The 18440-nt window shown below is 41.3% G+C and overlaps 1 protein-coding gene across 9 annotated transcripts in view; it reads right to left on the bottom strand.

The window, feature by feature from the left end:
• Window positions 1-18440, bottom strand: part of ZNF236 (zinc finger protein 236) — a 150706-nt gene that overhangs the window by 23967 nt on the left and 108299 nt on the right. For 6 of the 9 annotated variants that reach the window (XM_024236089.3, XM_054538108.2, XM_054538109.2 and 3 more), the window contains 3 exons: window positions 18143-18383; window positions 17554-17733; window positions 8399-8586 (listed from right to left, as the gene is read on the bottom strand). In XM_024236089.3, coding sequence (XP_024091857.2) covers window positions 8399-8586; window positions 17554-17733; window positions 18143-18383 — 609 coding nt within the window. Of the gene's footprint in view, window positions 1-8394; window positions 8587-9601; window positions 9688-17553; window positions 17734-18142; window positions 18384-18440 lie in introns of those variants that run through there. The other 3 variants (XM_063716965.1, XM_063716964.1, XM_063716966.1) reach the window with 3 other exon arrangements.

Here is an 18440-nt window from a genome sequence, read left to right as displayed (position 1 = left end):
AGGAAAAATAGGACTGAGGTGGCATTTTTAAAAACTTCCTCCATCAGAGAATTTTAGGTTCACTTCTTAAGGGAAAGAGTGGCAGGTGGCAAAAAGAAGCCAAAAACATACAGTCATCATCAGGGATTCCAGAAAAAGAGAGCTTCTAACTTGATTTGGGTTCCTTACTTCCCATATGCAGCTTTTTAAAAAAGCAAAACGAGGCTATTTTAGGTATCTCCATATATCAGCCTAATTTTTTACATATACATGATCTAAATTGAAAAGTCCTTTTTTCTTTTTTTAGAGATAAAGTCTTGCGCTGTCACCCAGGCTGGAGTGCAGTGACTTGATCTCAGCTCACTGCAAACTCTGCCTCCCGGGTTCAAGTGATTCTTGTGCCTCAGCCTCCCAAGTAGCTGGGATTACAGGCATGCGCCACATGTGTGGCTAATTTTTGTATTTTCAGTACAGATGGGGGTTTCACTATGTTCGCCAGGCTGGTCTCAAACTCCTGACCTCAGGAGATCCACCCACCTTGGCCTCCCAAAGTGCTGGGATTACAGGTGTGAGCCACTGCACCTGAAGTTCCTATCTATACTAATAAAGCTTCATGGTCCCTACCTCCCTACATAGAGAAGCTGATTGAATATTGCTATTTTCAAATACTGGTGAATGCTATACTTTTTTGTGACATGTCTGTTGACAGCTACTGCCACCACCCTTATCAGACTACCCAATTTGAAAAACTGTATTAATCAACCTGGACTTATTAATTCACATTTGTTTTATTAATCAAAGACCAAAAAAACTGCTGGTCAGAAATTCTGACGCACATAAGAACCAATTGCTCAATAAATTAATATATTCCCAAACTAAAGGTAAGATATTTGAGAGTCTTAGCTTATATAGGTATATCAAGGGAAAAATTACAACTTTTTGTTTTGAAATAGCAAAATTACAGAAATAAAGAACAGAGTGGCAGATGTCAGGGTTAAGAGGGTCTTGAAGTCATTATAAAAAGCAACACGAGGGGTCTTTGAGATGATGGAAATATTCTGTATCTTGGCTTATCAATGATAATAACTGTTTGTGATATTATACTGATGGAAATATTCTGTATCTTGGCTTATCAATGATAATAACTGTTTGTGATATTATACTACAGTTCTGCAACATGCTCCTGTTGGGCAAAACTGGGTAAGTGTATATGGAATCTCTCTGTACTCTTTTTTTAAAATTGCCCATGAGTCTACAATGATCTCAAAATAAAAACTTTAATTAAAAAAACTTGAATACAATGTAAATTATTAGCTTATCATTTGTGTTTCAATTGCAAACCTTAAGTATTCTTTTTTTTTTTGAGACAGAGTCGTGCTCTGTTACCCAGGCTAGAGTGCAATGGCATGATCTCGGCTCACTGCAACCTCCACCTCCTGAGTTCAAGCGACTCTCCTGCCTCAGCCTCCCGAGTAGCTGGGATTACAGGCACATGCCACCACACCCAGCTAATTTGTTGTGTTTTTAGTAGAGACGGGGTTTCACCATGTTGGCCAAGCTGGTCTCGAACTCCTGACCTCAGATGATCCACCCACCTTGGCCTGCGATTACAGGCATGAGCCACCACACCCCCAGCCAACCTTAAGTATTCTTAATGCAAATTCCCTGATTTAAAAATGAGTGTCCAATAAAATCTATACTGAACAATTAGCTATACTTATGGAAGTGATACACAAATCAGCTAAAACAATATAATCTAAAGGTTATTTACTTTTAGTTTGTATTATTATTTGCAGTTGGTTTCTTTGCTATATTTGGTTTACACTGAGGTAAAGATTACAGGAATTTGCATTCCCCTGGAGCACATGAACTTTGCAACATGAGAATGTAACAGCAAGCACTGAGCACCAGCAGAGAGGAACGGCGCAACAGCTGTTGGCCCTGGCAGCTGGGGCAGCTGCGTCAGTCACAGGGAGGGTGGGTAATGAACAGCACAGACGCCAGCCCCACCCATGACTACTGAACTAACTTGGGCCTGCTGAGACCCAGGAATGTCAATGTTCGACTGAATCTGGGAAATGCTGTAAAATATGAGCAAGGGCTGGATACTGATGAAAGGCATTCCACGCAATAACAAACTTCACTATACCACCGTCAAGTACCCATAAATCAACCTCACTTACTGCTCGCATGTACTACAATTTCATTAGAAATATTTTTCTTAGCAGTTCATAATTTTATTGGCCTACACACAACTCTTAATAAACTTAAAACAAAACACTGCCTCAATAAAAATGTCAAGGTATTTACAAGTACAAGAGTAAATATGAACGACTTGTAGAAGATGAAGGCTAAGAAAGGCACAAAATTAAGAAAGCTTTAAACAGCATGGGCCAGATGACTCTTGGTGTTAAACTTACAACTAACTTGTTACTTCGGAATTCGCTTCTTCTCCCATCAGGAGTCTGTAATAAGATTTGCCAATTTCTGGGTCACCCCACAGTCAAATTTAGACTTAAAAAGCCACATTTATATATCTAAATACAAAGTTTTAAATGTTTTTGCACCTGGCCAATTATCTGTAATAATGAGTTGTTTTTTTTTTAATGACAAGAATTAGTATAAAAGAGAATTCCCTTCATGAATAAGTAAATTACTTCTTCTTGTATTCAGAATAAGAACTAAAAATCATTTTGCTTTCTTGAATAGATTTTCTGCATGCACGTTTACACCTCCTGATAAAACTGTCAGACTTCAGTGGGCAAGCAGGACACACAACTACCAGCGGCCTGCTCCTCCTCACCCCTGAAGAGTCTGAAGTTTGGAACAAATAAATCAGAATTATATTTCAAAATTAGCCAGTTTTCTCTGAACTAAAATTATCATTTACTCCCACAATATTCTTCCAAAATTGGGCCCTTTTCAAGTTTTAAATTAGGATTAATTATGGACTTATAAAAACATATATTTCCAAATTTTTTGCTATTATGAACTCAAATTTGCCTTTTTTTTTTTTTCTTTTTGAGACGGAGTCTCACTCTGTCGCCCAGGCTGGAGTACAGTGGCACGATCTCGGCTTACTACAACCTCCACTTCCCGGGTTTACGCCATTCTCCTGCCTCAGCCTCCCGAGTAGCTGGGACCACAGGTGCCCGCCACCATGCCCGGCTAATTGTTTGTATTTTTAGTAGAGACGGGGTTTCACCGTGTCAGCCAGGATGGTCTGGATCTCCTGACCTCGTGATCCGCCCGCCTCGGCCTCCCAAAGTGCTAGGATTTACAGGCGTGAGCCACCGCGCCCAGCCAAATTTGCCCATTATTTAAGAATACTAGGCTGGGCGCGGTGGCTCACGCTTGTAATCCCAGCACTTTGGGAGACCGAGGCGGGCGGATCACGAGGTCAGGAGATCCAGACCATCCTGGCTGACACGGTGAAACCCCGTCTCTATTAAAAAATACAAAAAAGTTAGCCAGGCGTGGTGGCGGGCGCCTGTGGTCCCAGCTACTCGGGAGGCTGAGGCAGGAGAATGGTGTGAACCCGGGAGGCGGAGCTTGCAGTGAGCAGAGATCACACCACTGCACCCCAGCCTGGGCGACAGAGCAAGACTCTGTCTCAAAAAAAAAAATAAAAAATTAAAAAATTTAAAAAATTTTAAAAAATTAAAATTAAAAAAAGAATACTATTTAAGTAAACTAAGACCACCTTTCTCTGTTTTTAGGAACACTTTCTTTCATGGATTTTACAAAGAAACAAAAAATAATACATAATAAGTTTACATGACTCTCCTATCTTTTAAATATGTGCAGTAATTTCTATGTTTATATTACTGTTTCCTTCAGTTCCCTTAGGGAGATTCTTATTTTTCCATGCACAGAGTGCAGTGTTCAGGGCGGTATAATGCTGAACAATTTGATTTCTTCACATTGGATCTCTTCCCCGTGCTATTATTCTGTTTCCTCATTAAATTCAAGGAGCACATGTCATTTTAAGGAACTAATATTAAATCATTCAACATCTATCCCCTAGTGAATAACTCTTAACTGAACAATCATCATTAGACACTGGTTAATTTCTCTTGACCACCTAATTTTCAGGTCAAATTTAATTTACATATTTACAGCCATTTTCTTGTGGGTTCATTAATCTCTTGACAATAAAATGGTGGTTTTATTGCTACAAGGATTCATTATGTTTAGAAAAATACCATTCATAAAGCTAAGAAAGTTTTCATCTGGTTTTTGCAAGTTTTCAGAGTATTAAATCAGCATAAGTCTAAGTTTGCCAGCTAATAGAAAAAAGATTCAAATAAAGCTACACAGTTTCTACTGGATATTTTAAAATTACTTGTTGGACAATGCATGCTAATTAATCAATTTGGTTTAAAAATTTTGCATTTGATAATTTTTTTTAAAGTACAGAAAAGAATATACAGCATGAACTTAACCCACCAAAGCTTAACAGAAACACTAATGTATCTGGATAGACACAGGCTCCAGAAGAGCCACCCGGCTCCTGCTGCTCACAAAGCCTCCTGCTCCCATGTCCACAGGCCAGAGTGGAAGGGCTGAGGGGGCAGCAGGGAAGCACTAATGGCAGGGTGTGTGGCTGCAGGCACATCCTGGATGCCAGGCACAGGAGCCACCTGTACAGTGGGTGGGAGGGAGAGGGCGTGGCAAACGAGGTGCTTCTGGCAGCTCAGCCGGCAGAGCCCAAGTCCATGTGGCGTGGCAGGGGCCAGGCAGGAGCCAGAGGGGCAGCTGATGGAGTCTGTCCTGAGGCGCTGGGGACCCACAGGACTTCTGTCCAAAAGCAGCATCCTAAATGAGAAAGTGACCCCACTGGTGTGAAGCCAGGGAGCCTGGGTTGCCAGCTGGTGAGGACAGCAGGCCCAGAAACGGGCCACAGCGCATCCCAGGGTCATCACTGCCACCGAAACTTCACTCTACAGCCCTTCTTGAAGAACCTGCTTGGAGAACCACCTGCCCGCTCACAAGGCTCCTGGGTGACCCATGTGCACTACACCAGCAGTCCCCACCCTTTTTGGAACCAGGCAGACTGGTTTCATGGAAGAAAATTTTTCCATGGATTTGAGGTAGGGGATGTTGGGGAGATGGTTTCGGGATGAAACTTTTCCACATCAGATCATCAGGCATTAGCTAGATTCTCATAAGGATCACACAACCTAGATCCCTCACATGTGCAGTTCACAATAGGATTCATGCTCCTTTGAGAATGTAATGCCCCAGTTCATCTGCCGGGAGGTGGAGCTCAGGCGGTAATGCTCTCTGGCCCACGCTCACCCCTGCTGTGCGGCCCGAATGCTAACAGACCATGGACAGGTACCAGTCCACAGCCTGGGAGTTGGGGACCCCTGTTCTACAAAAAAGGCATGGGACATCCTGGCAAATATTTGCAGACTTTAAAAATACAACCTAGAAAATACTGAGAACTACTTACTGAACTTTAACTGGAGTGGATAATTATCAAAGTGATAAAACTTAACATACAGAAAATATACTCTCATAATCACTGAAATAAATGCCTTTCTGGGTTTTTCTCATCAAACTCAATCCCCACCCTCCCCAAAAGTTATTCAAAGGCATTTAACTAATTAAAATTTATATTTTAAATAATTTTTACTTCTTTACTATGTCTTCAATTACGATAGTTAAAAGTCCACAATAAGAAACACACCAGGGACCCTGGGAGCTGACTCACACATATAACAGGACAGTCACTGTGTTCCCAAATGCAATGCTAGGGTCGCCCACCATGTTCCCAAATGCAGTGCTAGGGTAGCCCACCATGTTCCCAAATGCAATGCTAGGGTCGCCCACCATGTTCCCAAATGCAGTGCTAGGGTAGCCCACCGTGTTCCCAAATGCAGTGCTAGGGTAGCCCACTGTGTTCCCAAATGCAGTGCTAGGGTAGCCCACCGTGTTCCCAAATGCAGTGCTAGGGTAGCCCACCATGTTCCCAAATGCAGTGCTAGGGTTGCCCACCGTGTTCCCAAAGCCCAATGCACGTTACACCCTTAAGGCTTTACAAGACAACGAGAAGTGTAAGGTCATATTTACAGCCGTCATCATTTAAATATAAAAACAACATCTTAGCAGCAAATAAAAACGTGGGAAAGACAAATGACTCTGAGTTAGTGTACAGACTCCTGTACCTGGATTTGAAGTGTGTTCCTTGAATGGTAAATAAGGAAAAGTGCTCTCCCATCCAGCCTCCCCCTGCCCACTGCCTGCCCCAGACCTCAGGGGGCTTCACTAGGCCCTGAGATACAGTGACCAAGATCATAGGTAGGAAAGGAGACCTGGCTGGTCCACCATAATCATCATGCTTCTTGCATCTAGGAAAGCACACCCCAGTCATTTACATCTTAGGATGGGTATTTTGTTTGTTTGTTTGTGTTTGTTTTTGAGATGGACTCTCACTCTGTTGCCCAGGCTGGAGTGCAGAGGTGCGATCTCGGCTCACAGCAATCTCTACCTCCTGGGTTCAAGTGATTCTCTTGCCTCAGCCTCCCAAGTAGCTGGAATCACAGGCGCCCACCACCATGCCTGGCTAATTTTTGTATTTTTAGTAGAGACGGAGTTTCCCCATGTTGGCCAGGCTGGTCTCAAACTCCTAACCTCAAGCCCATCTCGGTCTCCCAAAGTTCTGGGATTACAAGTGTGAGCCACCACGCCCAGCCAGTCACTTAGTTTTGTTCCAGCCACAATTTTAAAACATGATACGAATTGCTAACATTTAGAAGGTTAATTATGTGACAAGCAGTTGATGGTGCGTAAGAGCAGGTAAAGAAGGTGTGTTAAACTCCATAAGCAGTCATGCGCTCCGCACAGCTCAGGAGGAATGCCTCTGAGTGAGATGCACGGTCTGCTTCCCAGCACCACACGTGGCTGTCAGGGGCTGCCCGACAGGTCCCCGGGGGCACGACATAGGCAGGGCTGCTTGGCTACAGGCAGGTCAGCCAAAGGGGAGCCCCTGTTTCCAGTGAGCCGGAACCTTGGCGTGCGGTGCACCTGGGTCACCTCAGAAGAGGGTAGTGGCTGTGCAGGGGGCCTCAGTGAGGAGCCCTAGGCAAAGCCTATTTGCCAACAACATGTGAGCATCCCACAACCGAGGGAGACTGACTGAACGCTGCCTTGAAGCGATGCAGAGGAAATGCTGCTATTTCACTAATGAGAGGGACTAGAGCTTAGAAGAGGTCATTTCTTCAGCAAGTGGCTGTAATAGTGTTAGGACCAATCCTGCTCTAGATGCCAAAATCTGTTTTTCTTGTACAGTGAGCCTAAAAAGCAGAGACAGGACAATCAAGGAATGTGTTTTGGTGAAAACAACCTCAGCTTTTTTTTGAGAGAGAGAAGGTCTCACTCTGTCGTTCAGGTTGGAGTGCAGTGGTGCAATCATGGCTCACTGCAGCATCGACTTCCCAGGCTCACCCAATCCTCCCACCTCAGCCTCCGGAGTACCTAGTACTACAGGTGTGCACTGCCATGCCTGGCCAAATTTTTTATTTTTTGTAGAGACACAGTTTTGCCACGTTGCCCAGACTGGTCTCAAACTCCTGGGCTCAAACAATCCTCCCACCTCAGCCTCCCAAAGTGCTGGGATTACAGGCAGAAGCCACCTGTGTCCAGCCTCAGCTTTCTAATTCTGCGTATTTTGCTTCTATTACAGCCAGGAACAGAAACATAGAAATCACAATTTACATCAACTAAGAACAGACTTTTTTACAGTCAACTATGAAAATTCTGATACAGCCTTGCTATAATTAGTCTTCAACTATCAAAATGCTGGCATAGCTTTGTTATAATTCACCTACATTATAACTAATCATAATGTATCATTATGATTTTCCTAATTAAAGTCTGAAAGGTTTTTCAGCATCTTAGCTCAAGGAATCATGTAAAAATGTACACCCCTTTGGCACAGCACTTCTACTGGTAGGAATTCATCTAAGAATCTCAGCGACTAAGGGCGTGAAAATTTCCATACTACTTATTGAAACCATGAATACAACATAATGCCCTTCAATAAAGCTCATCTACATAATGTGTACATCATTTTATAAATTGCTGCAGAAATTTATAAATATGTACCTTATACATTCACATAAAGGTGTAGAAGGATATATACATTAAAATGTTAACTGTGGTTCCATTTGGGTGGTGGGATTAAAGCTGTGGGTTTTATGTTTTACCTTATTTTTTATGTTCTTCTACATTATCTGAATTTTTATCCCCTTTTTATATTTACCGTATTACTTTTTTAATCAGAAAAAAAAAAATACTTCGATTTTGGAAAAAAAAATGCTCAGACTATTTATTTAGGAAGGAGTCAATGAATAATGTTTTCAAAGATCATTTTTTGAAAGGACCTTCGCATCCCTCTCTGAGGAGCACTTGCCTGAGAGGTGATGTTGAGTGTGACAGTGTCCAGGCCTCCAGATAGCATACCCTGAGTATCGGCCAGCGTCAGCGTGACACTAGCGTCACCTCCCACGCCCGACGAGGACATGACCAGGTTCTGAGTCGAGATGGCAGATGGAGACATCGGTGTTGTTGAAGGAAGGCTTCCGCTTGTAGTGTTAAGTTCTACAAAAGAGGCAAAGTAAGTAGATCAATGGGAAGACCAGACAAGTCCAGGTGTAAGCACACAGGGAGAGCGATGCTCCCACCTGCAGGAAGCAGCATTCATGCTGCCCGAGGTCTCCAAGCTGCACCAAAGAAATCACAGGGTCTTCAATTCTAATTTTAAGTTAAGGCTTTTCTTAGTTTTAAAACATCTTTACATATGAATATACTGTGCTTCTTAAGTATAACACACACAGAGAAAAACCAGTAAACAAAGAGTGAAAATGTGACCCCACAGTCCCAGTCACAGCTACTACTGTAGAATGAAAACTCAGACAAGAATTTCCAGGGCATTGTCCCCATCCACAACTGAAGAGACCAGCTGAAGAAAGGAAGCAAGTGTGATCCACTGAGCAATAATTAGCTCCAGAGCTTACGGGATAAATCTGACCATCTCTGCTCATTTTCTCACTTTCATCACTCTGACTGATTCTTATTCTAAAAGACAGGAGGTCAAAATAAATCTCATAAATCCTTTAAATATTCATTTATCCTGCATGACATCTTAATTTTCTTCAGAAAAGACAACAAAACTGAAATATCTCCCCTTGCAGCCGATACTAAGAGAAACGAAGGTATCTAGTGAAGAAAGGGCTTTTCTTTTACAAAACAGATACTCATGCACCTTGCTGGCAGATGAGACAGGTTCAGCATGGGATTATCAAAGTCCTGTAGTGGGCACCAGCGAACACAACGTTGACAGTATAAACACATAGGCACACACACGCACGCCCACTTTATCCCACAGTCGAGCCATCCATTCATCTGAAACACGTATTCCTCATCCACTTGTGCCAGCCACTGTGCCAGGTGGTAAGGATGCCAAGATGACGACCAAAGGAAAGTTCAAAAAGCTATTTCCTAACCAGGTTTCAAAACAAAAGAAACACGCTCCTGTCAGTACTTTGCTGTGACTTGGGTCCCATCAGTCCAGCGCTCTCCTAGGAGTCAGGGGCCAACAGGAAAACTAGGTTACTTACTTGTCGCTGGAGTTCTCCAAATACAATGCCTCCACAGATCCACACTCCTGGGGTCCCACACTGTGCTGCACAGACCTGGAACCTTCAAAAGCAGTAGAACCATTAGCAGGCTGGGAGGCTCGAGCGCTGAAGCAGCCGCCGGGGCTCCACAGATAGCTAGGTCAGACCCTCCCGCCTGCTCCAGCGTCCGCACAGAGTGCTGGTGGGAGCCCGAGGAGTGTGGCCTTGTGGAGGACGTCTGCATGCGCTACGTGTTCCAGTGACCAGTACAGCAGCTGACCTAATAGCTGTCCTCCTAAAATTCCCTCCACACACCCTTACCGCACACTAGCCTGAGGGTACATTTTTAACGAGTGGTCAAAACCGTAGAGACTGGGGCGGGGGGGCAGGTGGCAGCTGCCAATGAGCTTGCACAGAGGGAAGAGATGCACGTGCCTGTGAATCTCGCCCAGGATCACACTTAGAGCCAAAGCGAAGCCAGCGCACAGCAAAAATTCAAACCTCACCCCAACTGCTGAAATAAAGGAACCAAAGGTCTTCTCCCCACTCCCACCAGTCAACTAATCCTGACTTTCTAGTGATTATTAAGGTATCAGAGGTTCCGGGACTGTGCAGCATGAAAAATGTAAAAAGATAGAGAAGCCTTGCGTTTGATTAAAGTGAAACCTGACACAAAGTTCAATGAAAATAATAAACAACTTCAGACAGGGCCAAATTTCGTATTTCAACTCAAACAGTGAACCTTTAATAATGTCCTAATTCAATGGATTTTCCACAAAGAGGATGATACCGGTTCCAGTAGAACTGTCCTCAATATGATTGAAAAGAACACGTGACTAGAGCAGAAAAAGTTGAAATTTTCTTAAGCATGCAGTTAAATTACAAGCTACAAATAGCTCTTAACTATCTATTTGTTAAAAGCTACGATTTTATATTCAAATTAAATACTCTTAGCATGAAAATGAAGATCCCATGCTGAAGTGAAGACTGTAGACTCTTACTTTTATTCTTCACTTATTTTTCTGAAGCCACTGTTCCACCAGCATGTATAGAGCAATACAAGTCTGACTTTATGATTCTGACTCAAAAATAAGTTAAAAAGATTAATAAACTGTACACTCATCAAACCCAACATTGTCTTAAATCTCTTGGGATATCGCCTCATAGCTTCTAAGAAAACATAATTTTGTAAGGTTCTAAAAATAGTTTAAAAGATATGATATCAGTTTTTTCTTGCGATTAACTGAAATGTGGGAAGACAGGAGGTGGGGGGTGGCAGAACAGGAGAGAAGCATCGGGGTAGCGCCTCGTTCCCAAGCATCCAGGTCACTCAAAGGGACAACTCGTGAGGATGAGAATGTCCTCTTCGGTTTTAATATACACCGGGGAATGGGAAATGTTAAATTGTTGAACTATTTAAACATAAAATAAGTGATCATACTTAAATCTAGAAGAAACTAAGGCTAGAATAACCTTACAAATAAATAGAAAACAAATACTGGTCTTTGCTTCTTTCATTGAAAGCAGAACTCAATTTATTCATCAAAATTATCTTAAATTTAAAAGTGGACAAAGGTAAGAACAAAAAGATAATACTCATTTGAGATGAATTCCTTAAAAAGTTGTGCTAAATTTCTCAAGCCTCTGTCAAGACTACGATCTGCTTCTGAGACAGTACTTACATTCCATGGGATCATTTTTTAAGGAAAACTCTTTGTGTCAGATTTGGGAATGGATGTTGTTGGGATGAAACTCTGAAATAGTCTTCAACTCCTGCATCACGAATCTCAACAAAAGCATGTGCTTTTGTCCTGCATGTGAAATTCTGACTAATTGTCTCACTTGGATTTATCGCAAATCCCTAAGTGGTGATACACTTCTTTCAATGCCTTCGATTAAGATGAAACAGCCAGAGTTAACCTAGAAGCTGATGAGTCTTAACCAAACCTTGCTTGCATAGAGAATCAAAAAATAATAATAGCCACATACATATTCATTATGCTCAACATAAGTTTTGTATGGGCATTAGAGGTTTTTGAGTGTTTACCTTAGAAGAGTCATGTTTAATTTCAAAATAATGTCATTTTAATTTCAATTATTAGTGGTGTGGCCTCAAGCTAGATCTGAAACTGACTTTGACTCTAAATAAATATTGCTCACTAAGAGGCAATCTCCTAACTGCTACTACACAGTTGAGATCCACTACATAATTATAACTAGGACAAATGGGATGTGCAAGCCACTCTAAAAACATCTGCTTAATATCAAGGATTGAGTGGGTCAATATATGAACAATTGCTTCCTATACCCAGGATTATTCAAAGATGCCAAAGGTATTCAAGAACATAAGACAACTTACTTGATCACATAAAACTAAGCCTGTATTTAAGAATAGCCAATATTACATTAATACACAAATATTCTTTAATTATGCATTCATCTTTTATTTTATAATGTCACCCAATCCCTTGAAAAGCTTTTCTTTTTTTTAATTTAACAAGTGGGATATAAGCTAAAGTAGCCTAAGAGAGAGCGAGAGTGAGAGAGAGAGATTGATTTTCTCAACTGACTCTTTTTTTTTTCTTCTTGAGACGGAGTTTTGCTCTTGTCACCCAGGCTGGAGTGGCGCAATCTCGGCTCACTGCAACCTCCACCTCCCAGGTTCAGGCGATTCTCCTGCCTCAGCCTCCCGAGTAGCTGGGATTACAGGCATCCGCCACCACGCCCAGCTAATTTGTTGTATTTTTAATGGAGACGGGGTTTCACCATGATGGCCAGGCTGGTCTCAAACTCCTGACCTCTGGTGATCTGCCCGCCTCAGCCTCCCAAAGTGCTGGGATTACAGGCGTGAGCCACCATGCCCGGCCTCGGCTGGCTCTTTAAAAAAAGGTCTAAAAGAATAATAATTAAAAAAATGCAAATCAGCAAAGTGGGTATGTTGCTGTTTGTACAGAAATGTTGGCTGCATAACATGTGGGAGCCTTGCACCCACTGACTGAGGACAGCTTGCCTGCCCTGAGAGGACCCTCACCTGAGTGTGAGATGCTGGTGTGACACTTTCAACATGCGTCTGTGGAGGTGAATTTATAGGTACAGCACTTACTACCGAACTTGCCAGATCACAGGAGTTTAAAGAAACGTGGGCAGCCAGAGCATAGCCCTGGAGTACGTGCACCCTCATTCCATCCAACTTCTCCTTTCGGTCAGAACATCCCCAATTTCGAATCAAGCAATCTGCTGCACCTGCAAACATCCAGGATCACCAAGAGGCACAAACACCACTCCACTCAAACTGAAACCTCTACAACCCGACTTGTCTCTCCATCAATGTGCCAGGGGCTCACTAAGGATGTTGAGCAGAGTTTCCAGGAAGACATGAGGCTGCACTGCTGACGGCCAGTTTCCTGCTCAGTGAGGCCGGCCAGCAGGGCGTGAATCCAGACATCTCACCCAGAGCCCTGCACCACGAGCGACTACCACTCGCTTCAGCCCACACACAAGCAGCACGTCTTCCCATTGCAACATGAACCGTGCAGCAGGAGAAAGATGATGAACTCACAGCCTAAGATTAGAATTCTAGAGATGAGAAGAACACACTGCCTGATCCTTTAAAAACCACAAACTATGAGTTTTAGAAAACGTTTGGAGAAAAACATTTGCTATGTAACTTCAACAATACATCATGTATTTTGGATCTTCCACCCATTAAAATATCCACACCTCCTTGCTTCAGCTAAAGGCCACCACAGGCCATGCAAAGCTGAGCGGCTGGCGTTGGGAGAAAAGCCGCCACACTCCCAAGACCCTCTCTCAGCTCAGCCAGGATGTCCTCAAACAAGCCGTAGGGCCACCCCCTGTGACATGTGCTCTCTGTGCCATCACCTCTCCTTTATATATGGTTACAGCTGTAATTTTATAGTCACTTGTGGATTCTTCAAAAAATGTCTGCACTCCATTTGTTCTAAGATCCAGAACGCAGGACCAGCTCTGACCTGCCCAGAGTCACAGTTCCAGATTTTACGCAATTCTTACCACACAGCAGACACTATAATCTTTTATGGAATAAATGAACTATGGGACAAGAGGTCGTTTCAATTAAGAATTAAGCATGAAAAGAGGTCTAGCTTTTGGGTACAAACATATCTGAAGATTAGTTTTTTTTTCCTCACAAAGTGATATACATAGTTGGAAAATAACAAGGCTAAGAAGTGAATGAAATCTCTACAAGGTGAAGAGAACGAGGTAGGTATGTTATCCTAAACTGTTAATGGTTACTTATGAAACTGTCATTTATCTTACATGAGCTCATTTATTACATTGGTGCAAAAGTAACTGCAGTTTTTGCCAATATTAATATGTTTATTTTTCATAAAATTCTATGCTTTAAAATCTTAGAAAGCTGCCTCCTTTCCATTTTTCTATTCTATTTTCAGCTGGTGTCAGAAAATTCTCACTGGAGGGCAGAAGTAATGAGCTAAGTAAGAGTCTTCCAGCACTGGGTTAGAAAGGGACAGCTTTGTACATGGAGTTATTAACATGCTAACTTGTATAAATATACGATGCTTTGTACAGTTGAATAAAATTATTTACTTTCATGAATTAAAAAGTAACAACATCGATTGGTTGGTAATATTAGAGAGAATTTTGTATCCTAGAATTAGACATAAGCCAGTAATGCTTACAGAATGATAATCCATGTGACAAAGCATGATGCTGACACACCTGTCATGCTAAGGACAGTCTGACTCCTCATTGACTGTGGGCAGAGCTCTTTAGCTCCGACCTCTTATAATGTCTTTCTTGGCTAACTCGTGTGCTGTGTACCTGAAGAGCTCAATGCTGTGCTCTGGGAGAGAAGCTGATCACTGCTTATTGTTAGGGTGGCACCTGTAGATTGAGTATTGATTTCAGGCGCTAACAATCTTATGCTCCCGTTCATTAATAGTTCACTATTTCCATTAGGATTGTGTTGAATAAGTTCTTGACCTAAATGGAAATTAATATTGTGGTATCTGAAAACAACATTCTAAGATGTGTATTGGCAAGTGTGTTAAACATATAATTGTATCCTCAAAGCTTTCATGGTCATTTCAGTAAAATTTATGGAAAAATGAAAATAAGACCACGAAATGCATTTCCCTAAATGACAGTATTGGTTCACACTTTTTAAGCTGTGAAGTATTTTAAAAATACTTCTTATGAGTTCTACTTTAACTCAGTATTTAGGCCCTAAAAATCACACACTTTGTTGAATAAAACTGTCAATGAATTGAAAATATTTCCAAATACAGTGCACTGCCAGGTATAGCAAAAGCATGTTAAAAGGATCTGAGGGGCATCACCAGACGATAACAGAACCTCCCCTCCCTGCCCTCCACTGGGCAGGCTTGCCGAGCCCACAATGCTGCGGTTTCCCGTGTGCTGTGTTCCTATCATGTGTGTTCTGAATGCTCTCAAGTACACACTAACATGCCTGCAATACATTCCTACTAAAACACATTTGCTTGATTCAAAACCCATTTATGCCAGTTTCATCAGCTACTGTAATGATATAATGAAATCAAATAGTATGGCAACTAGAAATGAATATGAGAATAAAAAACCTGTTGGACATCCAATGGAAACCAAACTGAATGCCTTGGAAAAACTTGGTAAAGACAAGATACTTTAAACATTCTGCTGTCAAAATAGGTGTAGGCAAGACAACTACACAAAATCAGAGAGAAAAAGATTCAAAAGACGAAAGTATGCTGCACCATGATTGCTTTATAGTGACCTACATTCTCGCGCAACGCTAAAGAAATAGAAACAGGAAATGAAACTGCATGATGAACATGAGTACACGCAAAAATTTTAAAAAGTAGAAAACATATTATCACCTGAGCAGACCCATATTCAAAAGATCCGTGGAGGAATCTCCAAAGTATGCAGGTGTCACTTGTTTGGTTCCCAATTTTATATACCTTTTTATTAATAACTGGGCTGAAAACATCAGGTAAAAGGACTTTCATTGTATCTGGACAGGGTAATTCCGGGAGGCAAAGGACTGTCTTTGCCTTTCACTCAACGTGTAACCTTTTTCTGAATGCTAGGATTCATGAACTGCCTAAAGTCTGCAAAACTTAGCTGAAGTGATTTGTGCATCCTCTAGTACTTGCATGCATTTATAATCCTATGTGTTAATGGAAAAAAGAACACACTATGAAATCTTTGAAAATTTCTATGGAATATCTAGATGCTTTTAACAGGTTACCATAAATTAAAAGCTTTTTGCAGCCCTTTCAAAATGGGATAAGGAACTGTATAGCCAATTTTCATTATCCATCATAATAAGTGAGAAAAAACAATCTTAAGCCCAAAGTTGAAACCAAACTTATTTCATTAACTCATTTAAGGTTTTCTCCTAGAACAGCTGAAGCCAAATTCTTAAAATATTAGTTATATTCATCTACACTTTCAAATATACTGACAAAATAACCAAATGGCCAATAATAACACACAGGAAGAATAGAGGCACAATCCACAAACTGAAGAACACATTTTCTTAACTCTGAGCAAGAACCATGCACTATGTGGTTTTGATAGGACCTAGCACAATACTTCTTATATTAAGTGTACTCAAGAAAGTTAATTGGATCAACCAAATAGCTTTCCTAAAATATTATAACTCTTCTGTATTTCCAACATTAAAATTCAGATATAAATACAATTTTAAAAGGAGGAAGGTTACTGAATTATATAAAATTCAATGTTAATTTTTGCTGTCCAACAGCATCTAAAAACCACTGCATCTCATTTAAAAGCAAAGCTGTACCTAAAAATAGTTCCTCAAATTTCTCACTAATATATTAAAAGAAATAAAGACACCTTCCTAAAAAAGAAAGCTTCTGGTTTTCTTATGAATACCTTTTCTTTCAGTTCTGAAATTAATTTCTGCAGAAATATCTCTGAAACAGCAGAAATCCTGCCCTTCATGGTTGAGTCCATCTAGAATGCTGTCCTTCTCCATAGGTGTGTTTCAGGGAAGTGGGGCTGCTTCCCTCTGTCACGTCAGATCTCCACAGAGGGTGTTTTGATTCCTAGCAAAATGTCTTTGTTAACATCATCATCAGGTTACGAGTCTTAAATGAACTAATATTGAATGAGTTAATATCTGTGGAAGTTACTAGAATAATATCTAGCACATAGTAAAGGCTCTAAAAATTGCTGAATTAACAAATGACTCTTAGTAATACGAAGAGTTTATATAGTTAAGAGTTACATGAGCGAAGCACACCAGGAAAATATATTCAATGCTCACTGAGATCCGAACACACTATGGGAATTAATGATACATAAGGACCAAGGAAGGCACACAAGGAGAAAAGTAAGAATGCGAGCAGCATAGCCCTGAGACAGGGAATGAGTCAGCCTGGTGACTGGCGGAGATAATTAGATTGCCAATTTTAGGTGGGCTTTACTGCCAAAGGGTATTTCCTACCTGTTTATCTACTTTTCAATGTTCTCCCATGTTTCAATTTTTCTATATAATCCTAGTAGAATTCTGAAGACATACAGTAAACAGAGTGCCATGGGGATCTAAAACGCCCTAATGTAAACAGTTTATTCCAGTTTCATGGAGCATGAGTGAGAACCACAAAGCTACGCATTCTGCTCTTAGCTAAACAAAAATAACTTATTCTCTAAAAATGAGTCAATGAATGAAAGAATTAAATAACTGACTGTACTCAAACTGGAAGTGACATGAGAAACTATAATTTTTCATTTCTGGTACCAGATCTGAATTAGAATACATTATTTTCACTAAACTTCAACTTCTCCCATAAATTACAAATACATATTGAGCACGGGCTTTATGCACAGCAGAGTATTGTAGGAAAAGAGATAGTAAGATATACAGTACTTAAATTGCAGGGTGAAAAGATGTTTAAAATAATAACTTACTAACCGGAGATAGTCAGGGTAATTTCCTGTGGAGACCCCGAGGAAGACGTGGCAGTGGGCCCAGCGGCCTGTGCCAGGACCTGGCTCAGGCTGGAGTTGTTGATGGTCAGGGTGATCTCGTGGGGACCGCTGGAGGGGGACACCAGACCTTGCGAAGTCATCACTTGAGTGAGGTCTTGGGTCCCTGATTGTTATTACAAAGCAAAACAAAGTTGAGTTTCAAAAAAACCAATTTCCCCTGTTTTTATATTAAAAATATTTTAATTAAACTGTTATTAAATATTTCAATAAGACAAAGATTTAAAACAAAGCATCAGTCACCTCTAATTCCTTCGTCTAAGAAGAAAGCCTTGCAATGAAATGAAGCCAGGATGAAAAGAGTAATTAAATGAAGGTAGTAATAATCTAAGAGCATATATTAAATACATATCATTAATTGTAAGAAAAGCTTATTTTATTCTCAGGACATTTGATTTATTCTCTTCTACAAAGAGAAGAAAATGACATCATAACATCCTAAAATCAAATATGTGATCACAAGCAAGAAACCGAAACTCCAGCTGTCAAAATAAGCAAAAGTGAGTGGCTCTTACCACTGCTGTTAGTGGTCAGCACTGAATCCTGCTCAGACAGCGGGCCTATGGTCAGGTTCGCAGAGGTCACTGTGGGCTGTAAGGACAGGCCTGAGATGGGCTGGATGACAACACTGGCGGGGACCGTGCTGTCCGACGTCTGGAGAGAGCTGTTCTGTGGGGCCAGGCCAGGCTCCCCCGTGAGCTGCTGAGCCAGTAGGTTGCCCTGCTGTAGCGTCTGCTGCAGAATGCTCGGATCAATCTGAAAACCAGCACAGGTACTTGTAATGAAAACTTCACGCGTCTCTGTGTCCAAGAG

The sequence above is a fragment of the Pongo abelii genome, chromosome 17, assembly GCF_028885655.2.
Source record: "Pongo abelii isolate AG06213 chromosome 17, NHGRI_mPonAbe1-v2.0_pri, whole genome shotgun sequence".
NCBI classification, from domain to species: domain Eukaryota; kingdom Metazoa; phylum Chordata; class Mammalia; order Primates; family Hominidae; genus Pongo; species Pongo abelii.
This window is presented reverse-complemented; position numbering and strand designations above follow the sequence as displayed.